Here is a 27,947-nt window from a genome sequence, read left to right as displayed (position 1 = left end):
GAACAGCAAACCAGCATTTGGGGATTATGTCTGCTTCTCATCTTCCATGCCTTTTTCTTCCATCAGTTGCTTTTGGCTGTCTCGCAGTCATTGTCCCCAGAGCTCACAAAACTCATGTTAAAAAGGCATAAGCATGTCCCTTTTTTTTCTTTTTTTTTTTTTTAAGCGGGTTGTTTTATGTTTCTTGCCTCACAAAATAATGGACAATAGCCTTCTAAAAAATAAATCAGCTGTGCAAGATTCAAGAAGTGTGAATTACTCATCAATGCTCTCAACTAAATGGTGTGATTCCTGGGGCTGTCCTTGTGCACGGCTAAGAGTTAGACTAGAAATGAGTCCCTTCCAACTGGGAATTGGTGAAAACTGTGATTCTGTGAATTGTAGCCCTTGGCCAGCGTACACACACCGCTTCATGCATCAGTCAAAGGCTGCTCACACGCAGCGCTCGGCCGCAGCTTTGTGGTGGTACAGAAGCCTCTCGGGCGCGCTTTCCCCGAACGCGGCGCTGCTGTATTGCAACCAAGCGACGGCCGCCCGTCTGCTGCAAAAGGTGCTGCAGTAAAGCGCCGCGGCACCGCCATCTCCCAGCCGGTGCGCGGAGCAGCGGCTGCCGATGCCGCTGGGTCCGAGCCGCTGCCTGCGCTGGGCCGCGCTCCGCACACAGACCCTGCCGAGCGACTCCTGTGCACGGATGCGCACCCCGCCCCACAGGTAACCAGGCAACGGCCGGCGGGACCCTGCGCTCTCGCCGCCCTTTGGGGAAAGAGAGCATACAAGGCGACAGCTTTTAGCCGCGGCGGTGCGGGGGGAGGCGGGGCCCCGGCGGGAGGGACGCGGAGCCCCCGGGCGTGGGGCAGGCACACAGCCTGGCGGGGGCTAGCGGCCGCCAGCCGCCATCTTGCTTGCGGACGAGTACCCGAAACCAACATGGCGCTCGGGCCTTGAGCGCGGGGCTGGCGCTTCCCCGCCCAGAGCGGAAGTGACGATTCGGCGGCGGCAGCGGCGGCAGCAGCCCCTCGCGCCCCTCCCGGTGGTTTTTGCTTTTCCCCGTGAGCTTCGCGTCTCTTCCTCCGACGAGACGGAAAATGGCCGCCCGGTTGTCATAAGGGAGCGGGACCGCCGGGAGTTCCGCCCGCCAGGTGAGAGAAGGGCGGAGGTAAAGGGGCTGCGTGGAGGCTTGGCGGGGCGGTGGCCCCTGGTTGGGGGGGGAAGATGGCGGGGGGAGCCTGAGGGGGAGCAGCCCGGCCCCGCCCCCCCCCCCCCCCCCCCCCCCCTCCAGCGCGCGGTGCTCGCGCTCCGCGCCGTCCCGCCTTCCCGCGCCGCGTGACCTCGGCGCTCCGCAGCCATTATCCCGATTATCCCGATAATCCCGCGCCAGCCGACGGAACGGGACGGGAACGGGTGGTCGCCGTCACCGCCCTGACGTGGGCCACCGCTTCCCGCGGGAGCCGGACCTAGCCGGTGCCGTTCCTCCCTGCGCCCCGGGAAGCGAAGGTAGAAGGGGAAGGGGCGGTGGGAGGCGGCAGCGGAGCTGCCTTGGAGCTCCAGGAAGCCTGGCGGGATGGGGGTGTAGGGGTATGTGGGGAATGGGCGGCCGGCCGGCCCCGTTGGTCTTGCGTCCCGGGTGCGCGGCCTTTGGCTTTGGGCCTCCCTGGGGGAGGCAGGAAGGCCCGAGGGGATGTGGTTGTACAACACTGGTTAGGGCAGTGTTAAATTTCCCCGTTATCATTGTGGGTGTGACACGGACGAGGGAAACGGTGCCGGAGAGAAAGGATGGTCCCAGGTATTGGATCAGCCTTTACGGTCGTTGGAGGAACTTCCCTTCGGGCATGGCTGTGGTTCAGGCGCTTGTGCCTGAGGTGCCCCACGCCTCCCTGCGCCGTTCCTGTCCTGATTGCAGATGCCCGCAAAACCCCGTGAGGGACCGCAGTGGGTTTTATGCCCCTCGCTGAAAGGGACTATTGTGTTGCCCGTCTTGATTGTATTGTACTGTGCAACCATTGCAGGATCATTCCCGTTATTTCCCCTTCGCTTTGTAAACCTACTTTTCGCCTTTAATTCTATGAAAATGAGGTTCTTGTTTTGTGTGTCATGTTGATCCTTTACGAAGTCAGTACAACCCATCACTTGTTTATCTCGGAGATCAAAGTTTTGTCCTCAGAGGAACAGTTAAATTTTACTACAAAAAGACGTGAGGGCATGCAAAATGCAAAACAAAGGTGCTCCTGACTCTGCGAGTAGTCACTGCTTAAGCAATGCAAATGTATAAAAATATCACTTAGAAATAGTTGTTCTTGGTGTGGGAGGGATTAGTTAAACAGCGTGGAGTTGCAGGAAAATGCTGTCTAGCTGCTTTTCTCCTCCCTCCTCCTCGTCGTCCTCCCTGATAATCATGTCGTTTTGGACAAAATTAGGGAAAATGAGGACGGGGTAATGGCTTTGGCACTGAGGTGTGCTCCAGGCATGCATCTGTCTTGTGTCAGGGCAATAAGAATTGCATCCTCCCACTTGTCGCTTTTGATGTTGAGTGACGGGCTGTGCTGAATGGCCAGACGAGGTTCGGTGTGTTACATATATCGGTGCTTGGAGCTGGAGTGCCTCTTTCCTGAGTAGGGCTTCAGCGTGCAAGCCTGTATGGAGCAACTTCTCAGGTGAGGGCTGAGGCTGGCAGAATCTCGGGGGCAGGAGGTAGGAGCAAGTACCATGAAGAGGAGCCTGTTCACATTGAGAATGCAGAAAACTTGAAGTGGTCCTAGGAATCTAGAAAAAAATCAGCTCCTGGTTTGGAGCTAGGGTGCAGATATTTGGATGGATTATATTCAGGCTGGTTGTCAAGGAGAGGTGGTGCTGTAGGGGTTTGTGGAATGCCAAAGAACATTTGCGGTTTGTTTACAGGTAGCAGAGGTAGGTGAAGAAAGCTACTGAAGAAAGTGCTCGGTTTGTCTGCGTGAGAGTTTCTCCCAAAGGTGTTCTGGAAAAACGCGTTGCTTGTTTGTTCATTGTGCTGGCACTGGCCTCGTGCAGCTTTGTGTTAAATGGGATCTGGGAGGTGGTGTGCCTGAAAAGGCAGCTTTTGTCCAGAGTAGTTTTCTTATGGATCACTGCTGCAGCCCACCAAGCACCTCTGAGAGTGTCAGTCTTGGAACAAATGAGGACAGGAAGATTGCCTTTTCTGCAGCAGCAATTCGTGTAGTTCATAGCTGAGATTGGGGAGACCATGGTGTAAGGGCGTATGAAAACACAGTGTGTAAAACACACACACAAAAATAACAAAGGCTGTCCAAAACAGCATGTGTCCAAAAGCATGCTAATTCCTTTTTGTGTATGGATGTATTTCTCAGTCACTTTTTCTTTGTTTTTTTTTAGTTAGAGGAGAAACATGGTTTTGTTTGCCATTAGTATTACATAAAAGACAGCTAACAATCATATGACGATTTTGCAGAGGTGATTTTGCTGTTACTAGGATGCTGGTTTTTTGACTTAATTTAGAAATGTTTTGTGTTATTTTCTGTATAGAAATTAGTGAGTTGGGGGAGAAAAAGACCTTTGTATGTTTTACTGTTTCCATTATATTTCCAGCATATGAAATGGGTGAAGTAGTGTTTCCCACCTCTTGTTTGTATATAATAAGATAGTTTGGGCATATTTGCCATGGAATTCTAGTATTTGAAGGAATCCAAGTCACCGATGATCTAAGTAGGATGGGTTTAAGTGACTATAAAATGCATTCTATTCTTACGTGTGATGTGCCACTGCTAGAGTTGTGGACATTAAAAAAAAGGGGGGAGGGGTAGAGAGTGGATAAGAAAGCGCAGCAGATGTGCAAGCACTGAATAGATGACTTACGGTGTCGTCTCAATAAGACTGACTTTATTTATTTCTGTGGGTGTATTAGGAGAAAGTATAACAAATTCTGTGGAATTTTATGAAGACTGTCCTATCCCCTTTAGTGTTGTCATGGTTGTATAATCGTCCCGTCTTTTGAAGCCTGAATCTCTGAATGAAAATTCATTTTGGCAACAGCTTGTGAATTACTTAAACAAGATTTTTATTTAAATCTACCTGACAGCTCTCAAGTAATGTTTAAGCAAGAGAAACACAGACTACGAAATAGCTGTAAAGGAAGGGTAGCTAAAATAATGGATCTAAGAGGAAGCAGTGTTTTGCTAGTGTAAGTGGGTACAACTGTCCTAAAATGTCTTAAACTTATGTGTGATGTATAACTTGTTAAACCGCTTAAGAGATGTGTTGTATCTGCAGTCTGTGTACTCTGACAAAGCTCCAACATCAGTGGTGTAGTGAAGACTCCTAAAAATACTGTATAAAAGGAATTGGTTACCATTTTCCTTGTCCTTTTTATTTTTTATTAAACATAGCAAAAGCTGACAGTGTCTCTTCCTTCTTACTGTGTTGCTTGTGATGGTATAAGCCCGACTGTGTTGTATATCTTGTTTTTGCTTGATGGTCGCACTTGCTGGCCAAGATTGATTGAAGACACCCAAAGAAGAAGACATCCTGTTGTTTTTTTCATTAAGAAACTTATCTGGATGTGATTCAGTAACTGACACATGATGGACTAGCCAATTTTCAGGAAACGTCGTGGTTTCTGTTTTAAGTCTTTGTTGTTTGGGTGTGTTTGGTGTTGGTTATTTTGACTTTACATGTGTGTGTTTATTTTTGTGAGGTTTTTTGTTTGTTGGTGGGGTTTTTTGGTGTTTTGGTTTTTATTTTTAAAGCTGCTTGCAAGTATTGTTAAAAATCTTAAATACCACCAAGTTTGTTGCTTCTCAAGGCTATGCCAAGCTGGTTTCAGGGAAGCTTGAAGTTTGTGGTGCTGCCCAAAGAAGCAGTCCTGCCCAGCTGCTATCCAAATTCTCTGTGTTGGCTCAAGTGTTTGTGGGCTGTGTAATGAACCATATTTAAAAAAAAAAAAAAGTTGCATTGAAAGTGATCCAGTATGTGGGTGCAGAAATACTTAGACTGGCATAGGAAAGATCATCAGGATTGTGAGGAAATGCAGGATAGGAGAGATGGGACTGTTTCTTTAAACTAGCAGAGCCACTTTATTCTGTGGAGGTGCAGCAGCTTCCTTTGTAAAATCCAGATTTTTTTTTTTTTTTAACATGGCAGTGAAATGGTTGAGGGCCAGGCATCTCCTCTCAATTATTTAGGGTGGAAAGTGAGGGAAAAGAAGTGTGTGGACTAGAGTCCTGGGGTTTCAGGCACAGGCCATGTTCCTAGCAGATGTGGGCCTTTCTTAAAAATGCTGGGTGATAGTGATGACACCTTTTCACATTGTTGATGCACGCCTATGGCGTGGGTGTGGGCCGAGTGTGGGTCTCTTCGAGAGCAACAAATGATGCTTAGGACCTCTTTCTCATTGCCCTTTACTGTGCCCTTACTTGTTGTGGTGTAGCCACTCCCGCCTGGCCATGAGCAGGAGGAGGCTGTGGGTGATTTCATTTGCTGTGAATCAGGATGTTGTAGCTGTGGTGCTCTGAGGATGGCTACTTTTTCTGTGAAGGTGGGCAGCATGTAGGAGCTGACTGTCACAGACAGCTGTTTTCCTACATACTCCTGGTACTACCACAGTTATTTTCTAAATGAGCTTTAATAAAGGTCAATAAAATTTTAGATTCTTGCATATTGTGAGAATATTTACATGGACCAAAAAAAAACCTCAGCTATGTAGTCTTTTCACTTCTGTTCCTAAGTATCAGTGTTGTTTGGATAAGTGGGTCTTGTGTGTCAAGGTTTTACCTATTACAACTAAATGGAAACAAAAGCTGCAAATAGTTAAATGTTTTTTATTAGTAGTTAAGGTTTTTTAATAAAAGTTTTTTGTTTTTTTTTAAACATTATATCCATACTGTTCTTAAAAAACTTAAATGGGAAAAGGGTAGCAGATATGTTTTAGCTGCCAGGATTGGATGTGGTATAGCTAATGTGTTGTTTAAAAACATAAGTGTTGCTACTTTTCACCTTTGCCAGTTGCTAGAAAAGATTTCTAAGACTGAAGAACTCACTACCAGAGTTTGAGTTATGGTAATTTAAGATCCTGTCTTCTGCTTGGAGGTTTTAAAAGTGAAGCAACTATCTTGTTCCATATCCCCAGGATTTAAAGACTTGCCTAAATTAGGATTTGGGATTTCAGCTAACGCCAGTTTAAGTCAGAAATATAGATTATTTAAGTATTCATTTAAAATCTCAGCCTGAACTTGAAGTTTGTATTGCTTTTTCTGTACTAGACTTCTGAATGCCTTCGTTACCCTTTACTGGCTAATACCATCTCGCCTTTTGTCTAGACAAAATCTGACATGGTCCGATACACTACTGTGCTCCTTCGGAGACTCATGCTTGCTGATGATGAGAAGTAAAAACTTAATCTTAATAAAGCATAAATTTTGTAGAAATTGGAAATATCTTGGTCACTACTAGTGAATGGTAAGTGGACTTTTGAAAGCAGTGTTTATGAGCACAAATGCTACATTTCTTCTTTTAGATGAAGAAAACACCCATGGACAAGTGTGGAAGTGTCCTTTAGGAGCAGTCAATGTATAATGCCTTTGGATTTAATGAATTGAATTGTTAAGCTTCAGAATTTCTGAAGATCCAGCCTGTCTGTAGCGAACTGGGATAAAATCTGTCTTGTTGCTTGAGTGGAATTGAAAAGTGTGCTTAATGTTGAGTCGGACTACAGGTGTACATAGTCTTAAGGCTTGGAGGGAATTAAAAACTGAGGCCAGTGAAGAATTCTTACATTTGAGACTGACTTTGTTATTACAGTTGTGCTTCCTTTTTGCATAACTGTAAAAGAGCTAGTTCTTGAAGACATTTGCTCTTTAGGTGAAATTATATATGTATGCATTTTAAACAAGAAGTTATACTAGAGTAATGCTTCTGTAAATATTGCAAGAGAAATCTAAAGATAAAGCTTTCACCCTTGGCCTGAGTTCTCATCCCCAATTTTTTTTCCAGTAAGATAGCTCTAATGAAGTGCAGAGCTGTATACTAGAGCTCAAACTGGTCTAAAAGTTTGCCACTGTCCTTTTTGCCTCCCCCTTTCTTCCTGCATGCTGTTATTTGCTCCATAATCCAGCTCAGTTTGGCCCTTCATTAAGCCACTTGAATAACCTAGTTAAATGAAAGTGGTTTCTAGGTATCAAGAGCTGGTCACTGGAGGACCTGAAGGCTGTCAGGGCTGCTGTGAAGGTGAGGATAATCTGTTGCACAGCCCTCTTACCAAGGCTGAGGAAGGAGTGATCATGTATGGGAAGAGATTTGCCACTTCTGGCAGTGGCTGGCTCTTGAGCTGCTCCGGTCTTTGTGTGCAGCATCACTGAGTCCAAGAGCAAATTTGCTATATGTTATGTATTGTCTTTTCATGAGATTAATGTTTGAACCTGCTTAAGGAAAAAGGTGCTTCCTTTTAGCAAATGTTTGTGTCTTTGACAGTCTTACTTTTTGTTCTATAGGACTCAGTATTGCTGAAAGCACAAATACAGAGTTTTGAAATAATTTCTTCTTTGACACCGACTAACAGTTTGAGGTAAGTTTAGTTTAAGTCCTTTTTAAATGTTCTGATTGAACTCAGCTATTGAAAATTAAATCTTATTTTGCTTTCCTATATTTTATGCTTTCAGTAAGAAGCTACAGTATATAAAACTGTCTTGTAAAGATCAACTGTATTTGTCATACATAGAATGCAAATAATTTAAAGCTGAGATTGAGTTATAAACATTGTGCATCTGATATTTGGTTTGGTAATTACCACCAGGTTTTGTTTTCTGTCACTTCTGGAAAATTGGCGTGTCTTAAACAGTTTAAAAGGTCTAAATTTATGTTGCCTGTGAGTATTCATCCTAAGTGATTGCAAGGAGTTTTCTGTAAGCTTAATTGAACTCAATGAATTAGTAAATATCTTCAGAGTATAGGTTCTGCAAATTTGCTCTTTAGTGGAAGGAGCCAATAAAAAAGAGCATTCAACATAATCTTCTTCACCAAGGTAAATAGTTTTTTTCTGACTTACATGGAAGTCTGGTTTAAGTTCTGTTTTTGCTGGGCTAGTTTCAGATGAGGTTACATCTCTTAGGCCATGCAAACTCTCACGGGGAAAGTCATGTGGGTCAGGAGGAACCAGTTGATAGGAGGAAAGTTTATCTGCTTTTCTCTTTTTGGTTCTCTTATATATGTCTAAAGTCTCCGTAATTTTGGTAACTTTAATTTAAACTCTAATGTTGTTTTTGTCTTTACATAATTGAAATACCACCCAGGTAATGAGAAAGATGATATAAGAGAAAGTACTTGTTGTGTTGAGCTAGTATTTTTTAACAGTAATTTTAGGCTTTAAAGCCTGTTTGCAATACAAGCGGTAAATGTTTGATTTTTTCCGTTTCTGTTTTTATTTTATTATTAAACTATGATAATTGAGCATTCAAAAACCTGAAAATGTCTAGTTACTTGTTTATAGCTTTTTTTCAGGTTGTCTAATGTGACACTTGTTTTTTGTTTTTTTTTTTTAAAGCTGGGCAATTTCAAAAGAAAATGATAATGGGTCAAAGTTTTTATTAATTAAATTGGGGATTTTTAGCCACTGATCCGAAAAGGAAAAGGTGTGTATTTTTTTATGGTTAGCACTAATTCTAAATATCTACTTTGATTGTACATAACAAGAAATAATAGTTTATTATGAATTACTTTCTTTTATTTGTCATTGATTGCAGTTTTCATAGCCTAATATATGTTGAAGTGTTTTGAATCTTGTTGCAAGCCATATTGTTTAACTAGTTGTTAAAATCTTTAAGTTGGCCATGCATTTTACATGTCAGTGAAAAAGCTAAGTTAACCTAAAAAAGTGTGCAGGATGGGCATCTTGAGCAGTGGAAATTTGGATCAGAGTTATGAGCTTGAGTACATATGGTTAAGAGAAATAATGCCTGTGGGTCACATTAACATTTGCTGAACCAAATACTATAGGACTTTTTCTTTGCTCATGTGAATGGTGCATTGTAGAGGACTGTGAACTCCTCCTGGAGAAGGAACAGTGCATTGCAAATGCAAGAGAACTATAAACCACACAATAGCTAGAATTTTGTTACAATATATTAAGATGTCTGGAATTACATTATTCTTGCCTTAATTTGCAGAAATGTTTCATTTTCTGCTGCTTCCTTTCTCCTGCAGGATCTGTGTGCAGTTGAATCTGGAAAAAAACCTTTCACTGTTACACTTCATGTTTTCAGAGAAATTGTGTGCACTGAAGCAATGTTAAATTCTTTAAAATGTGGTTAAGTTTTTAATTTACTAATAAATGTACTTACATTGTCTCCGAAGCTCTTCTGTTTAGCAAATGCTATACTACTTTGCAATAGTGTCATTTTAGTAGACGCAAATTTTGTTCATTTATATAATTTACATGGATGCTAAATGGTTGCTTCTATTTTTTTCCCTCCTCTCATTGCTTTTCCTTTTGGGAAGGAGTAGATCTACTAGCAAAAATGGGTCGATCTAATTCTAGATCACATTCGTCAAGATCGAAGTCCAGATCTCAGTCCAGCTCTAGGTCAAGATCCAGATCCCATTCAAGAAAAAAGAGATACAGGCAAGTCTTACTGTGTGAGAAGGTGATTTAGATAATTAGTTTTTGTCCATAAAATGTTTTTCACTTGCATGATGCTATGGCAGAAGTGAGCCTGGAATCCTATTTCATTTTAGGCAGTAGGTAAACTATGCTTAGAGTGTAATTTTTGTTTAATTTTTTCTCCCCCTTTTCCCGTATCTCAAGATAACTTCAGGATGGTAGTAGTTCTTCACGATTTCTGGCCCGTTTGATTCTTCCCTTCTGCTTTACATGATGTTTTTTTCATCTAGTCTCTTTCCCTGTAATTTATTTCTCATTAAACTTTCCATAACTGAAGTAACTTAATGTTTTGCTGTCTGTTGTCTTCTCACTTGCCTCCAGAGTTTTCCTCATCTTACTTATTAGTGGACATTGCCATCTCCCATAAGGTGTGGGTCAAGTGTATTTTGGCACATTACACTGGGGGGGCCATGTCACTCCCTGTTCCAGGCTGGGAACTGTGGTGGCTGAGAAACTGAATGCTGTGTTCCAGGGTGGTGATGATATCTAATAAAATGTCTGGGGAGGCCAATGAGGCTGGTAGTGTCTTAACCTTGTGATGCCAGGTTTCACAGTCCTTAGCAGTATAGACATGTTTATTACAATTAATTTATTTCAGAAATAATAAAAAAAGAGAGATTGTAGAAGTTACTTAAAGACTGGGAATCTGCATCTTTTGCCTTCCGACTGCATTTTGAGAAATCTAGCATTTTGCATCAAGGCGCTTCTTTTTACAACTAGAAAATTTGCGAAAAATAAATGTTAATGTTTGCTTTTTAATTTTAGTTCCAGGTCTCGGTCAAGGACGTATTCCCGATCCCGGAGCAGAGATCGTGTTTATTCTAGAGATTATCGCAGAGATTACAGAAATAATAGAGGAATGAGACGTCCCTATGGTTACAGAGGAAGAGGTAGAGGGTATTACCAAGGAGGAGGTGGTAGATACCATCGTGGAGGTTATAGGCCTGTCTGGAACCGAAGACACTCCAGAAGCCCTAGGCGTGGCCGCTCCCGTTCCAGAAGTCCAAAACGAAGGTCGGTGTCTTCCCAGAGGTCCCGGAGCAGGTCTCGTCGATCTTACAGATCTTCCAGGTCCCCGAGGTCCTCTTCATCTCGTTCTTCATCCCCATACAGCAAATCACCCGTCTCTTCCAAAAGACGCGCATCTCTGGAAAAGCAGGCAAAGAAAACTGAAGGGGCTCCTTTGCAAGACAGTCCCTTGAAAAATAAATCACAAGATGAACAGAAAGATACATTTGAACACGACCCATCAGAGTCTCTTGACGATTTTAACAAATCATCAGCAGCTTCTGGCGACATCTGGCCTGGCCTTTCAGCGTATGATAACAGTCCAAGGTCACCCCATAGTCCTTCTATTGCCACCCCACCTAGTCAGAGTTCATCTTGCTCTGATGCCCCTCTGCTTAGCACAGCCCACTCAGCAAAGGACACACCTCAGCATTCCCATTCCATTCAGCATAGTCCTGAGAGATCTGGCTCTGGTTCTCTTGGAAATGGTTCTAGCCGCTATAGTCCTTCTCAGAATAGCCCATTGCATCATATCCCTTCGAGGAGAAGCCCTGCAAAGACAATCCCATCACAGAGTGCCCCCCGTGAGGAGGCTCGAGTGCGGTCGTTTTATCCTGAGGGTGGTGAACAGGAAACTGCAAAAGGTGGAAAGTTTATGAAAAGGTAAGAACCAAGTTATAAGCCTACTGTTACCTCTTAAAAATATTGTTAGAGTTTCATCAAGACCATCACCGTAACCTTGGAAAATGCATTATGGAAGGCTAGTAATACTAGTCTGGTTGGAATTGAGCTTGAAAGGTACATATGCCTTCTCCTGCTAGGATGCTTCAAGGCCTTGAATGTTGGGTAATAGAAATAGGGACATGTATCCTTGAGGAGGAATTGGTTTGTGCTTTTCCTCTATGGTTTATTATCTTGTACTCAACTTTTTACTGTTAAGAAAAATCTTAATTGGAATAGTGCATCAGACTTGCTGGCTTGATAGTGAACTCTGTTCGGGTATTTCAGTATTTTAATGCTTCGTGTAGTTTGAAATGCAAGTATTCTGGAAGTCTAGAAATGTCAATGTGCAATAATTTTTTTATGTTGACATAAACAGCATCAGTTGGCTAATTGTGCCGTGCAATATGAAAACTTTGATGTCTTGAATTGCATTACTTACCAAAGAGGGTAGGTGTTGGTGCTGTAGGAATATAATGCTGTTGATGTGAAGGAAATTCAGTGTATATATTCCAATGAATGTAAAATTCTTCGATTTGTTCTTAAAAAGTTTGACATAGTAGTAATTTTTGAAAGTTGTTAAAGTCTTACTGGCGTTAGACTGTTCCTTTTGAATGTGACTGGTGTTTCAGTGGATTTCTTACAAAAATAGTTAGAGAAGTTGTGACTATGCTATATAGACTCGATTGTAGCTTTTAAATTAATTTGTCTAGTCAGTGCTTTATTAGGTAAAAAAATTACTGCTTAGGAGATCAAAAATACAACTTCTCTTGCATCAGATGTGTTGGAGTTGGTGAATGTATTAGAACCTGTGTGAACATAGCATACAGATAAGGCAGTGGCTGAAATAATTAATTGGTGTGTTTCTGTGTTTAGGAGAGCTGCCTTCTAATGGTTCCCTGCTTGAACACAATATAGTGAATGCACTAAGCCTGTGCCAGATTGTGGAATTATCTTAGTAATGTGCAGGATCTTGAAAAGAATTCACTTTTTTTATGCTACTGCTTCAGCTCTTTCAGTAATAGAAGTGCAAAAATGAATTGCGGTCTTGAGTTTTCAAACCATGTGAATTTGATGGAAAAAATTACTAGTGTAATGAGAGAGAATGTCAAACTGGGTACTGATTAAGAAAACAAGCAAGTAAATTTCTAGGCATTCTACAGAAAGGCATTATATTCTTCAGATGCCTCCATTAGTGCATATATGACAGTGGATGCAGTGTTAATGGTGTGCCAAGCATTGCATGCTAAAGTTAATTGCTCAGAGGAATGTGTTTTCATCTTCTTCTTGGTGTGGAATTGACACAAAAGGGGAATGCAAGTGAACTGGAATGAATGCAATCCAGAGTTACCAGTCTCTTCTTTGCTATCCACAGGTACACAGATGAAGAGTCTAGAGTATACCTGCTTGATAGGGGTAATACCAGGGAGAAGGAGGCCCAGAAGGAGAGAGGATCAGAAAAAGGGAGGACAGAGGGAGAAAGGGAATGGGAGGAACAGGAAACTTTAGATTTTTTCGTTGATAAAGAGACTGGGAAGGAAAAGTTTAATGACTCTGAAGGGGAGGACACAGAGGAGACAGAGGATTACAGACAGTTCAGAAAATCTGTCCTGGCAGATCAGGGTAAAAATTTTCCTACTGCATCTCATCGGAATACTGAGGAGGAAGGAACCAAATACAAATCTAAAATATCAATCAAGGGCAATAGAGAGAGCGATGGATTTAGAGATGAGAAAAGTTATAAGCTTAAAGAGACTGGCTATGTAGTGGAAAGGCCTAGTGCAACAAAAGATAAGCACAAGGAAGAAGACAAGAGTTCTGAGAGACTAATGATGAAGAAAGAAACTCAGTCACCTGAGCAGGTAAAGTCTGAAAAGCTCAAAGAACTCTTTGATTACAGTCCTCCTCTACACAAGAATCTGGATGCGAGAGAAAAATCCACCTTCAGAGAGGAGAGCCCACTTAGGATCAAAATGATAGCCAGTGACTCCCATCGTCCTGAAGTTAAACTCAAAATGGCACCAGTACCCCTTGATGATTCCAATAGGTAAATTATTCCACTTTACAGTGTGCTTCTCCACCTTCCTGCAGTGTTGTTCGTATTTATTTAAACTAGTGGTTTCTTTTGTGTGTCTCTGTTGTTGATGCATTTTAGACCTGCTTCCTTGACTAAAGACAGGCTGCTTGCTAGCACACTTGTCCATTCCGTCAAGAAGGAGCAAGAGTTCCGATCCATCTTTGACCACATTAAGTTGCCACAGGCCAGCAAAAGCACATCAGAGTCATTTATTCAGCACATTGTGTCCTTGGTTCACCATGTCAAAGGTATGTGTTTAGTTTATTGTACCGGATATATGGCTGACAAGTTCATTTAAGTTTATTTGCTGTTTCTAGTACAGGAAAATTTGAGGTCTCTTCTAATGTTGTGATTTACCCAGACTTTCTTCCTGTTGAGGTATGCATGAAAATAATTAGAAAAATAATAGCCACAGAAACTAGGACAAAAGAACCACAAGCAGTGTTGAGTATAATAGCAGGTATTTTATGTTTCCGGATAAATTTTTGATCCTAGGTAGCATAGAAAGTTTGAATTTCTGCAGTGTAGTTTACACATACACTGGTCAATTTTTCTAATTTTCTTTTAATGAGTTTATATTAAATGTTGTGGTGTGGGCTGACAGATGTCTTAGGACTGTAAGTAACAGTGGCATTCATTTTGGAGCACCCTAGAGATCAATTCCAGATTCTCATTAGAAGGAGTGTTTTTTTCTCAGTAAGATTTAAGAAAGATTCTATTCTAAATGGTAGTAAAGTTCATGGTTATAATGTGTTTTATTCCTATATGACAATATTTTCAGGAATTTAACTTACACAAACTTGGCAGTGGCTAAATAAACCTCCGTTAAATGAGTTATACACTAATTATTTTCTGATATAACAGTAGTGGCTATTTTCTATAAACACCAAGAAGAACCCTCAACAAACCAAACACAGCAAAAGTTCTCCCCCAAAACCACTGAAATCCAAACCTGGACCATATGATACCCTATCAAAGTAGATATGTTTCATTTAGGTCATATCCTCTGAAGTGTTTTTATGCGACAATAGATAATTCCTAAAATCCCCTGGGAATGTCTGGAGTGTTCTTTAAATGCTTTTTTTTCTATAGCATTTGCTTTATTTCACTGGACTGTTGTCTTGCTATTGTGTTAAATGTAGCTGAGATAATACAAAGCTGGTGAAAGTAATTTTGCCATATCACCACAGTAAAGGGAAAAGTGGAAATGCTTAATTAGGTACCAGTTTCAATGAACCTGTCTGTAAGCATTGTTTTTAACATGCATTACCTTCTAAAATTGCTGAGTTTTTTGTGCTAGAAATATGTGCTGAATTTAGTTAAAAGTCCCCATTTTGTTGACGTAATTCAGATTATTAAAGCCAAGTTTCCTTCATATTAAATTACTTACAAAGTAATAGTCAACGATAATGGACTGCAATAATGTATTAGTTAAAAAATTAGTTAAAAAAAGTATTGTGATACCTGTTTAGTGTATAATGATTTGTTGTGAATGTATCTATTTATTGATGTGTAAAGAAATATAAGACTCAATCCAGTGAGAGCTTCTGTAAATTTTTGCGTATATGATACATACGTAGTTGTAGGTGAAAATAATACTTGTGGGACTCTCACATGTTGATCACAGAATAGACTTTTTCTGTAAATTTTTCTATGTTGAATATCTTATAAATTTAGCAGGCTGTCTGGTCAAGTTACTAGAATATGTACTGTTATAGTTGTTTTTGAAAGCAGAACATCTCTTTAAGTTTCAGATTTGCTGTGATCTGTGATCAGAATTTTTGTAACTTTTTTGACAAACTGAAGTTATGTTCATTATTGGTGTGATGCGACCAGTCTGAACAGCTCTTTATTAATGCAGAGCTGAAAATGCCCAGTGATGTTTTCTTTTTCATTGTAACTAGGTCCTGGAATGTGTTTTGAAATGGCAAAATCCATGTTACAAAAGTAAAATAGCTGTTGAAAGATACAGATGCCAAACAGGCAAAGTTGAACCTTCTGTCTTCCTGGCAAAAATGGCATAAAAACAGAATTACTAGCTCAAATTCCTGTGTTTGATGGAATTATGATTGAGGCACTACCCTTGTAGTGGCCGTTTCAAGTTTTAATGGTTGGTTATGAGACAAATGCTGGATGCCGGGCGGTAAGTTGATACAGATGTATGTTGACCTGTTAAGCAGATAGCTTGCTTCATATGTAACATTTCATAGCTCATGACTTTTATGTATTTCTATATTACATTTAAACACATTTGTTGAGCTGGTTTAAAAACTGAGTTTTGCTGTGACTAATTTAACTGTCTCTGAAAGGAAGGAGAAAATTTGTCAGAGAAGTTGTCAAGTTTGCCAAGATGCCAGATGTTTAAATTAATTTATTTATGCATAGGTTTGTTAATTGTATCGTTTATCATCACCCAATCAAGAAATTGTATTCCTTTAAGAAAAGAGTTGTTAGGTCATTCATGTAGTTATTGAAGCGTACATTACTTAATGTTTTCACTAATTCTTATTTTAAGTTAGAGATGAGATGAATGGTAAAGTGTACTTGCTGCAAATATTCAGAACTCAAAAGTAATTTCACTTTCTTGTGTGGGCAAAATATAAAATAACAGTTTAAGAAATTGCTCTTTATCATTAGAGGAAAATGTCACTGAAAATGAGCAAGTCTAGTCAGTAAATGATGCTTGAATTAGGTGTGATACAATCATGGCGTAGTAAACTTGCAGTGATGCTGTGTGCTGTTATTTTGTTTGGGTTACAGTGTGTGTAAAAATAGGGAAAACACCACATTTGCTTGTCCTGATAAATTTATAGAAAGTACTGTGGGTTTTGCCTGCTACTTGCCTTTCTGTCAGGAGTAAAATAATGTGTCAGTTGAATGAAACTAATGAAACAGTGCTTTTTCTGTTGTAACCAACAGAGCAATACTTCAAGTCGGCTGGGATGACGCTAAATGAGAGGTTCACTGCGTATCAAAAAGCAACTGAAGAGCACTGCACCCGACAAAAGAGCCCAGAAATACATAGGTATATGTTAACTGCATATGCAGATGCTTTGTGTTTCAAATAATGTCTTCTAATATTTATTTTGAGAACCCAAAATACTTTTTCTGATCTGGATGAGGTAATTTGTATAATTACAAAATACAAAAAAACCCCACCCTTCTGTAAAAGAAAACTCATCTGAGTCAGGTCTGGCTTCATCTGTGGTTTTGTGACAGATGTCTTCTCTACCTTTGTATCTCATTTGGGATATATTTACTTTTCTCACATGCAGTGCTCAAATATTGAGGGGCATATGTCTTGAAGACGAAAAGAAGCCCTGTACATGCATCTTTCTTCTTCAGTGTGAAATGTTCCATCTCATACTACTTTAGTTTTTGTGTGTGTTAATTTACAGCAGTTTTTTGAAAAATCTGAGAATCTAAAAGGTAAGAAGGTAGGCATGCAGATGTAGTGTCTGATCATGTGCTCTAGTTTTATGATGCAGTGTACTATATTTGTGTTGCATGTGAGGATACAATATCTAACTTCACAATTTTTCTTGTTAAGAAGCTTTGACTTTACAGCAAAATATCATAGTGTGCTGATGGTTTCTTGGATTGGGTGGGTTTCAACTGGTTACATATACTGGTCCTTTTGAAATAAATAATTGAACATTTTTTCTGTCTTCCAAGCTATACTTAAAATGTGAAACATGAGTCTGCCTGTCTTCTGTATTTGTGTTTTTAGCATACTTCACACAAAACAGAATTACGATTTTTCATTTTTAGTCTGCTTCTGTGTTCGGATGGTGAGGTTTAATAATCCAGAAAGTTTATTCTGCTGCAAAAATGCCTGGTTTGTCAGTTTTCTGCTGAAATGTCTGAGGCTGTTAGCAGTCATGTACATGTATGGCAAGACACTGCTTTTATTTTACATTTAGGAGGATTGACATCTCTCCAAGTACCCTGAGGAAGCATACCCGTTTAACAGGTGAAGAGAGAGTCTTTAAGGAAGAAAGTCAAAAAGTAGGTTCTAAGTAAATGTCCCATCTGTGCTTCTAAACTTAGTCTCATTTTAAATCTCAACTTCATCTCTGGTTTTCCCTATAAAAATACAAAATTATATTTATTGTACCTAGAGTGCTTGCATTAAGAATTTTCTTTTCCTTTGAGTAAAACATGTTACCAAGAAGCTGATTTATGTAGTGTCATTTTGCTGTATTAATAACATGGTACATAAGGTCAAGTCTTTTACTATGCTTCCTTTCTTCTTGCATGTTTTTTGACCAGTAAGCTGCCCAGGGACAAATAATAGGTTTGGGGCAGAGGGAAGTACCAAGATGGTCAGTGAGTAGTATGGTTGAACTACAAAGGTGGTTGTGCTTTCTTTAAAGACAATTCACCAGAAGAAATGAATACTTAATTATCTCTTCAAACCATGTATTGTTGTGGTCTGTATCATCAAAAACTAGACACCAATTGGCTTAGTGGGAATGCTTGTTTGAAACTGAAATTCTTAGCTGTTCTTTTTTTTACATGTAGCCACTGTAAAGAACAAAGTCAATTTGTGTGCTGAAGTTTGTTGAAAAATAGGTAAATTCTATCTTTTTATATTTTAATTGATGCACAGCTTGCCTCTTCACTGAGATTCTCTTGATGTTGTATTTCAATATTTTGTTGCAAAATATATATTTGTTTACAGGGAGATAAAAAATTAAGGTGTGATTCTGCTGATCTTCGGCATGACATTGACCGACGTAGAAAAGAACGAAGTAAAGAGCGAGGAGACTCAAAGGGTTCCAGGGAATCCAGTGGGTCAAGAAAGCAAGAGAAAACTCCAAAAGATTACAAGGATTACAAATCTTACAAAGATGACAGGTAAATATTTGAAGTCCTTATAGAGGATTTTAGCTTCTAATTAGCCTTTTGTAATTGTAAGCTTAATTGCTTTCAATTTTCAATGTATAATGGATCATTTAATTTTAAACAATTAAAATTATTTGTTTTACAGCAAATATGTATTATCTGTCTTTTACACGGCTTATGGTGGATGAGGACAAAAACTTTGGAATAGCAAGCTAACACTGAAAAAAAAAATGACAAATTAATCTGTCCTATTATCCAGGCTACATCAGGAGGTTGGACTTCAATGCAGTACATTTCTATAAACAGTTTGTGTAAGAACTTTGGTTCGTTATGCTTGATTCCGCACTTTTTCAACTCATAACACCCAGAGTATGAGAATTTTACTGATACATAGGTTTTAACATGGGTGAGAAGGGGACTTTCTAAATTTGTCTAAAGCCAGTGGGCTGTTTTAAGAAAAAAACGTTAGCATAACTTAGTGGATACTGTGTAGAAGTGGTAAGAGTTACTTCAGGTATGACCTTTCTTTGAATAGAATGCTAAAATCTTGTAAATTGGGTCAAGTTAATACCACTATGGGGTTACTAAAAGTTTTGCTGTAGGAATTTTTCCCTGCTTTGTACTGTATATATATAAGTGAATTTTAACTTACACTTCCTGTTTCCCATTTACTTTGACTTTGGTATCCACATTTTCTTCCACTGGCTAATTTCCCTACAGCCATCTATGTAGGGAAGCCCATACCATACCTCTCAACAGTGTGCAAACTGAACTGTGTCAAGTTACTGTAAAACTTTACCTTAAGGGGTTTTTCCCTTTAACTTCTGTTTTTCTGCCTCAGAAAAAAGGCAGATCTTAAAAGTAACAGCATCTCTTCATGCCATCAGAATCTAGAAAAGTTGTATCTTGCAGTTTGCAGACTGCTGCTTTCCAACTCACCAGCAATAATATGCATTTAGTGCACTTAAATGTGTCAGAGGAGGCTGGAAAGTGGAAATATACTTCGCCTTAATATCTCAGATATGTAACGTGTGACTTTATAACCAGAAGGGGGTTAGTTTTTCATAAAATATAGAGACCCGGTTTAGTATAGCATGTTACAGACTATCTAGTACGTTTAAAATAGCACATAGTATATTTTTTTATTTTTCAGTAAACAAAAAAGAGACCAAGACCGTGCTCGGTCCTCCCCATCTTCCTCCCCATCTTCTTCCTCATCCAGTTCTCGAGAAGAAAAGGATTGCAAGAAAGAAAGAGATGAAGAGTTCAAAACCCACCATGAACAGAAAGAATACTCTGGTTTTGCAGGAGTCAACAGGCCAAGAGGCACCTTTGTAAGTTTTTCTCCTATTCTTTCCCCAAATTATGAACACTTCACCAGTGACAGTAGTGGAACAAAGTAAATGAGGGAGTGTTGTAGTGATTCGTGTTAGGCTAGACTTGAGGTCTTTATGTGATATACCAAACCTTAAATATTGAGTCTCTTTTTTTTTTTTTCCCAGCACTCACTAGGAGCACTTAAATGATCTGTAAATATGCATTAGCATGACATTGGAGATCCTAGCATAAGGGTCTGGGGAACAGGATTATTCCTTGTTCTTCTTTTTTAATGCTGTTTTAAGTATTGGGTCCTGATAACCCTTAGCTCTCTGCACCTTCTGTTTTTCCCTCATGTTGGGTTTGGTTTTGCACTCCTTTATATGTAATGCCTGCAATTTTTTAAATAGAGAATGGCACATAATTAAAAAGAAATGTCAACCTTGAAACAGTTGTATTGAGGAGATGGTATACTGGTTATTTTTGTGTTTTGTTGGCTTGGACTAGCCACTGAGCATGAAAGTTCATTGATCTACCTCTGGAATGTATTTAAGCATTGTGATTTGGAAAGTGGCATATTGACCACTCTAGCCTTCAGAAAAATTTTAAACTTTCAGATTCCATGTTAATGTAATTATTGATGTATAATTGGGAAGTGTAGATGCATTTGGAAAAACTAGGAATCAATAAAGAAGGCCTTGGAAAAGATAAGGAGCACTTAGAAACACCATACAGCCCAAACCAAAAAAAAAACCCCAAAACAACCCACAAATGGACACCACTCACCCACCCCTGAACAACATGGCAAAATAGACCTCCAGACCACAGCTAAACACACAAAAAAGTTCAAGTTCCATGTAGGTTGGGAAAAACTGTTTTACATAATAAGTAGGAATAATTTCATACTTCAACAATAATTCCTTAATGTAGCCTGTAATTAAGACCAAGTAATGCTAAAGTGCAGTGTTTAGTATAAATGTTTAATTATGCAAAAAATAAGTTTTGAACTACACATAAGGGTGTCTGAAATGCATGTGGCATGTGCCAACACTTGAGGCTTGAATCCTCCATCTAAAAAACTATAGCTACGTAGAGGAAAATTCAAAGTTCTAAATTTCTAACTAGAAGGGCATCATTTCCTCCTTTCTTCTTATTTTTTATATAGTTATGCTTTGAAACTATGTGGCATATAAATCCCTGGATGGTGTAGGCATCAAATATGACTATCAGCGCAATTTCTAGCTATATAAAATAACGGCACAAACAAAACAGAAGTTAAACAAAGGAGAGCCTAAAACTCCATCTCCTGTCAAGGAGATTTAGCGGGAGCAAACTTGTAATTCGTTGAAGCCTTCCTGCTTTATAAAACCAGATTATACATATTGTGAGTGAGGTGCTACTTCACATGCAGTTGAGGTAGATGGGAACTGTAAAGTTAATAGATTTCCACTCATTTAATTGCTAGTGACTGCCAATTTGGTCTGTGCAGTGATAACAGGTTAATGTTCCCTATCAACGTACATGGTCACACACAGGCTTTTGGAACAAAGTATCTGAGCAGTTGAATCTAAATAGGCCAACTGCTGACTCGGATCTCCTCTTTAGGAATAAATCTTGGATGGTATCAAAAAACACAGACCAGGTAGCATAGGAATGTGTTTGTAAATACATGCTAATAGTGGCTGCATTCCAGTGAATACTGCTGTGCTTTTGGAGTAAATAAAATGCTTTGGTTTTGAATCTTTCTCCTAACAGGAAGCCTCAGAGAATGTAACATCTTTCCTATCCAGCAAGCTAATGTTAAGTCAGCAATGGTTTTTCACTATCTTTGGCTGGTACACAATTTTGTTCGATTCTAGGCTTCCCATACATAAGCATCATAAATAGTTTTCAAATAAGGACACAGAAATAAGGATAATTAGAATTTTTCAATGGCAATGTCATTAGTATCCATATCTGAAAAGAATTCTGTGTAGCAGCTCTATTTAAAGTGAGTTCTATATAGAAAATATCTGCTTGCCTTTTTTGTTGTAGTCTTTCTAATAAACAAACCCATAAAGATAACACCACAGTAGATTTCATGTCCTGTAGTTCTTTACCTGAAAGGTGATTTGGTACAGGGAAGGATTAATAAAATGGTGAAGTGAGGTTTTTCTTAAAGGGAATCTGATCACAGGACTGAATACCAGGAAGTGCTGATACGTCTTTTTTTACTCTTTTAATCCTGTCATAATTCTGTCTGCCCCCTTCCCCTTCTCCCAGGTTACTGTTTGTTGTGCCCTAATTTTGTAAAGCTGTTGGAAATCAAGAAAGCATATCTTATTTCCTCCCTTATACAGTTAGTCTATCGCTTTCCAAATGACTCTCCAAGCAGTTTTTTGATTTTTTTTTTTTCTTCCAGAGTATTGGATAGGTCTTATGAGCATTCTCCAGATTGTTTTACAGTCCGTTTGATTTCAGAGTAATTTTAAATCTGTCCAGCATAAATTCTGCATTAGAAGTTTCAGAGCTTTGTGCAACCAAGTATGCGTAACACTTAACTTTTGAGTTCATCAATTATATATATATTTGATCTATGTTTATGAAACATGCTTATTTTTAACAAATAAATTAGCTTCCAGTAATATTTTTGTACTATTACTCTGAAGATGTAGTTCTGTGTTTTTAAGTAGGGTACTTTTGGAGATTGTGTTCTGTAGTAACTGCAGTTTTTAGCAGTCTTACCTTCCCAAATTAACCTTTCTTCTCCCCTTCAATGAGCAATATAAACTCATTTAATCTCTTCTACATGTTAAGTATTTACATGCTGAGATAACTGTATACATTACTGCTTAGTGTACTCTGAGTTAAGGATGGTTTTTGATGTGAGACTTTCTAGCTGTTCTGGTTCAGGGCAAATTTGGGAGAGAAGCCCCCCCAAGGAGTTCTTCTAGGAAGCAGATTCAATTGGCCCCTCCCCAACCAGTTCAGGGAAAAAAAGACCTCCTTGGAGAAAAGTGGAAAAACCTGTTTATTAAACAATAAAACCCGAACAGTATTAAACAATAAAACTCTTGCCACTCCAAAAGAGATGACAAACTCAAAAAAGTCCCCTCCCTGGGTTGCAGTTCAGCTCACTCAGTCTCTTATCAGTCCCTCCGGCTCTTGAAATGCCACGGCCCAGGCCGGGCCTGGTGGGCCACAGGTGCAAGCTGCTGGTGCTCTGCTGGGTGCTCAGTCCAGAGCAGCTTTAAACAGGTTCAAAGAAGAGGAAAAAAACCCCACAGTCCAGGGAACTTCTTTGCCTCAGCTAGCTAAAACTAACTAAAACAAAGGAGAACTCTGTCCTACTGTCTGTCCATCCACAGACAGCAATCCAGGAGCAGCAATGTGGAGAGGAGTGCAGTGTCTGAAAACAAACTGTGTGCTTCTTCTCTTCCCCCTTCACTCTTGGAACAAGTCTTAAAGGTGCAAAATTTATTATCCAGCATAAACAGGACAGTTGGGGATACAAGCATTATATACGCAACCCAGGACACTAGCCTAGCATTTTAAAACCCCAGTAATTTATTATAAAGAATATTTTAAACACTCATTTTCATTTTAAGCATTGCTGCTCTGCACAGTACATGCTATTGACTTTTTTCCGAGTAAAGAATTTACTCATTTGTAATTTGGACTGAGGTACATTCTTAAATCTCAGTTAAAAATGCTTGAGTAACACACAGTATGTATTCCAGAATCACCTTTTCATAAATGATTCAATTGACTCCATAAATAATTTTCTTTTCCCCTGACAGTTTTGTCCCTGTTTTGGTCTAGCTTTCCTCCAGGTTTTTTGTTTGAACAGCTTCAGAAGCTTCTTGTGACCTTTTGTTCCAACACACTGGTTTACTAGCAGTCAAATTTCTTTTCAGTAGTTGTGGGTGAACTTATGCCAAGAACTCAAATGTGTTTCAATTAAGTTTAATAGAATCATTATTTCAAAATGAATGCTTGAATATATTACTTAAGGTAGTATGTGAATTTGAAAATGGTTTTTCCACTTGCAGATACTGTAATTAAGGACAGAAAGTATTTTCAGTAATAGAGAACTTGACTCTACTTTGTGGTATTATGTAAATGGATTAAATGACATCTTGGTTAATCAGTTTCGAATTAGGGGCAGAGGAAGAGCCAGAGGAGTCTTTGCTGGAACAAATACTGGTCCCAGCAACTCAAATACTACTTTTCAGAAGAGACCGAAGGAAGAGGAATGGGATCCTGAATATACCCCAAAAAGCAAGAAATACTTCTTGGTGGGTGTGGAGAACTGAATGTCTTATGCATGCTTTTTTTTTTTCCAAACTTTCTACAAGCGTAGAAGTAGCATGCATGTATGGACAGGGTCAAGAGTAACTGTGAGAGTATCAGGGTGGCTGTAGTGGTTGGTTCTGCTTATCTTTCATCTTTCTGCAGCAGGTTGGCAGTAACTGAGGCCTGACATGGAATTTATATCCCAAAATTTCATCAGAGAGTGAGGAAGAAGACAGGTTCAGACAAAATTTATTAAAACCCAACTTTAAACCAGAAAGGCTTGTGCTGTTTTCCTGGATTTATGTCTGTACGACATTTGAGATTTGTCTTAGATTGGTCTGGAAGTCTACAGAAGTGAAAGATGAGGAAAAGCTGACAGTATTTGTGGATTTTCATAGGCAGACTCTGTTATGAGCAGTTCTTTGCTCTGAGTATTATGATAGTCATAAGAAAATCACCACAGTTTTGATGCCTTTCTCCCATCTGGATTATGAAAGGAGGACTCTTAATGTAGCCACTCTAAGTAGTGCAGTACACTGGATGTGTGGCCTCTGCTCCAGTTATTTCCATAACAATGCAAACTTTGGAGGATATTGTTTCATCATTGAAAGATGATAAGTAATGAAGATAAGACCTTCTCCTGTAGCATTATAGCTTGTCACAAATACGTTAACAGGTAACTAAGAAATAATGCAGTTGCAATTCTGCTATTTCATTAAGGAGTTCTGTCTTCCTAGACATACCTAAACTTACCTGATCTGTAAACAGAGATGTGATAATCTGTTCATGATACTAGAACAATTAATTTTAGCTATTAAACTTGAATTTCTAAAAATAATTTAAATTAAATAAGCCGCCCTTCAACTGCTTCTGTGTAATTAAGCTGCATTATATGGGTGTGATACGTGTTTAATAGTTCAGACTTCTTTCCAAATCACAAGTTAAGAAAAACCATATGTTGAAGCAAGTGTACCTCACCATTCTAAATAGAAACATTTTTTTTATTAAATAATGGTTTGTAGGTTTCATGCAGTGTCCAAAATGATTGTGAGAACATACCTAACTATATAAGGCTTTATTTGGTAGCTAGACAGCAAACTTCAGGCTTATTAACCAGAGAAATTCAACTACTGTTTGGTAATGTTAGACTTCAACAGTTTGAATGTGATTTGCCCTACATTGTGCTGTTGGGGCAGATTTTCTGAGAACTGCCTTCAGTTACCTCTTATGAGATAAGAGGTATAAAGAACTCCCTTTATACTAAGTAACCTATCACTTTCCTAGAGCTTCTTTTAAAGTAACAATTTTTTCCCCTCAAAACTAGTAATTCTTAATTCTGATTGAGGGTAAGTTACAGACAAGTGATTAGTTACTAACATTTGAGTAGACCCACAGTGAATAAGGCTCTTCAAACAGTTGTTTTTTGTTTTAGTTACAGCATTATGCCTTTTAAGAATAATTGCAATCTGAAGAGAACTTTTTAGCATTTACTTTGTTTTATACATTTGCTAGAGCGTACTAACATTATAGGGTACATTTAAGAGGTGCCTAACCTTACTCTTTTTCTGGTGTTATTGTAGCATGATGACAGAGACGATGGTGTGGATTATTGGGCCAAAAGAGGAAGAGGCCGTGGTACTTTCCAGCGTGGCAGAGGGCGTTTTAACTTCAAAAAGTCAGGTAGCAGTCCGAAGTGGACACATGACAAATATCAAGGGGATGGCATTGTGGAAGATGAGGAAGAAACAATTGAGAATAATGAAGAAAAGGACAGACGCAAAGAGGAAAAGGTAAATTGTTCAGTGAATTTCAGATGAGATGGTTCATCTTGCACTATGCCAAGTAATTGGCTGCATGTAGGGATCACTTTAAATGTTTTGGAGTTGGATTATTAACAGTTTACAACAAGAATGTTTTCTTTCTTTCCACAGGAATAACCTGGAAGAAAGTTGTAGCTGAAAGAGCAGCTCTTGCACCACCCACACAACATTTTTAATATGTTTTTTTGTTGTCAAATGAATGTAAGCATTTTACTTAAATTTTACTGTTGGAAAGTAGTTTAGAGAGATTGTTTTTGTTTTAAGCCTTTAGAAAAAAATCATGATATAGTAAACTATGTTAATGATCGTACAGGTAGAAAGTAAAATATTTGTAACAACTTTTAAGAAATTTTACTGTTTGTTATATGCAGTGTAATTCTGCTTTGTCCAAATATATGGTCAAGTACAACTCTAAAAGTTTTGATTCTCCCCTATGTCTGTGTTTTATTCTGAAGTAAACTTACAGCTCTGCACACCTAAAATCTTGGAGCAGCATTTTTTATAAACTGATCACTACTTCTCTGTTGCCTTTTTATAAGAATTGTATTTAAAGGTAGTTATCCAGTCACAGTACAGGTACAAACTACCTATATCAAAATGCTGATTGTATGTTAGTTCATGAGAATCACATTTACATAGTGATAAACCTGGAATCTTATTTCACCCCACAAGGGTGCAGCAAGAATTTTACTAGGCAGTGAAATCGTCATTCTTCATTAATAGCCTAAGAAATACATACGCATATACAAACTGCAGTGAGTTTCAAGCGTATTTTTTAATATCTTAGTCATCAGCAGAACACTTAATTTGTTAGCAGTATCAATCTAGCTTATTTTTTAGCAGTTTCTTTTTACAATTTGTTAGAATTGCCTCTTTAATTTCTCTATGTGGGCTTGCCTCTCTCAGTGTGTAATCTGGCAACAGTCAGTCATTCACATGTACAGCATTTAAGTTAAAATGAGAGACCAGGGCAGGGGCAAGTGAGAGGAGAGAAGCAAAACTCCATAAAATCCTGAAAAAATAAAGCAAGAGACGTTAAAACAGGAATTGGTAAATATAATTCATATATGCCAGAAGTGTGAGAAATTAATCTTACTTTCTTCAACACTGATTTCTAATAATTGTGCAAGAATTTTTATAGCCGAAGTGCAGATATTAAAGGGGTTTTGGTTGGTTTTTTTTTTTTTTTTTGGTTGTGGTTTGGTTGTTTTTTGGTTTGTTTTAAAAAACATCCCAAACCCTCAAGCTTAGTTTCAGTGGTAGTTACACACTTAACCTCTAGAATGTTAAGGATGAAAGTAATATACTTGAATTACCAGAACAAGGACATTCTAATACAAGAAGATTACTTTGTCTTTCTCAAAATGCTGTAGAAAAACTAAATCTTAATGTTATGTGGAGTTAAAAGCGTAGTTGTTCTTACTCATCCCTTTGAAAGGCATATCATCTTTAAAAGTAGGGGAAAAAAAGAAAAGGAAAAGCTTTGATAGAGGTGTTAATATTAAATACCTGTATAATGTGTGCCTTATTTGCTTTACTGTTAGGAAGTAGTTAACTCCCATACAGAAATTAAACACTAGAAGGAAGGAAACAAAACAATCCTCACTGTAGCTGAAGAAACTATATTTTACGTTTTGCTGTCTAGAAAGGGAAGCAGGAGCCTCCCAGTTAGTTAATGAAGTCATTCCCTCTATGTTTTAAAATGTTTAGCCCAACTAAACAGTTGTTGTCAGATTGGCTTTTACATATACAGTGCATCTTTTAATAGCTGTTTGAAATATTAAACAGAGTATTCTTTGGACTTCTCAGCAAAACTCAGACTTTGTGTATATTAAATTAGAATAAGCAAAAAAGGGAACAAAGCACTTTGCAAACAAAGCAAACATCAGAGTCAAAGTATGTCCTAATGAAATAAGATTAAACATCAGTCTGGAACTGAACAGGATTAAGATATGCTTGAGCTGTCGTGACCTTGTAACAGGTAATTTGTGTCATTTATGTCAAGTTGAAAATGGATTTTTAGGGTCTGTGTGTCACAAAGCAGTACAATTCCTGCAAGACGAGGCAGATTTAAATTTTGTGTTTCAGCTGAATATCCAAGGAGATCTGGTAGAGATAGGTTTGTAGGATCAAATGCCATTACCAAAGCAGTCTGGAGGTTAGATGATAAAAATGTGGGGTTTTTTTTGCAATCCCTAATTTCATTATAGTTTATCAGAAATGTAGTTTGATTACAGACCAC

The 27,947-nt window shown here is 38.8% G+C and overlaps 1 protein-coding gene across 20 annotated transcripts; it reads left to right on the top strand.

The window, feature by feature from the left end:
* The first annotated feature begins 570 nt into the window (after window positions 1–570).
* On the top strand, window positions 571–26,187 carry BCLAF1 (BCL2 associated transcription factor 1). 20 transcript variants are annotated; one of them, XM_059841782.1, is made up of 15 exons: window positions 1,304–1,494; window positions 6,306–6,444; window positions 7,476–7,549; window positions 8,525–8,612; window positions 9,484–9,601; window positions 10,406–11,311; window positions 12,744–13,415; window positions 13,524–13,693; window positions 16,365–16,470; window positions 17,369–17,453; window positions 18,130–18,305; window positions 19,447–19,627; window positions 23,741–23,887; window positions 25,466–25,675; window positions 25,817–26,187. In XM_059841782.1, the coding sequence occupies exons 5-15, from the start codon at window positions 9,498–9,500 to the stop codon at window positions 25,820–25,822; spliced, it is 2,763 nt and encodes a 920-aa protein (XP_059697765.1). In that variant the 5' UTR covers window positions 1,304–1,494; window positions 6,306–6,444; window positions 7,476–7,549; window positions 8,525–8,612; window positions 9,484–9,497; the 3' UTR covers window positions 25,823–26,187. The 20 variants fall into 20 exon arrangements, 18 of the variants coding, with proteins under 18 accessions (XP_059697766.1, XP_059697760.1, XP_059697770.1 ...); XM_059841776.1 differs by having other exon boundaries at window positions 9,478–9,601; XM_059841783.1 differs by lacking the exons at window positions 1,304–1,494; window positions 6,306–6,444 and adding an exon at window positions 571–711 and having other exon boundaries at window positions 9,478–9,601.
* Window positions 26,188–27,947: the final 1,760 nt, after the last annotated feature.

The sequence above is a fragment of the Haemorhous mexicanus genome, chromosome 3, assembly GCF_027477595.1.
Source record: "Haemorhous mexicanus isolate bHaeMex1 chromosome 3, bHaeMex1.pri, whole genome shotgun sequence".
Classification (NCBI taxonomy): Eukaryota; Metazoa; Chordata; class Aves; order Passeriformes; family Fringillidae; genus Haemorhous; species Haemorhous mexicanus.
Note: the sequence above shows the minus strand (reverse complement) of the source record. Positions and strands in the feature narration are given on the sequence as shown.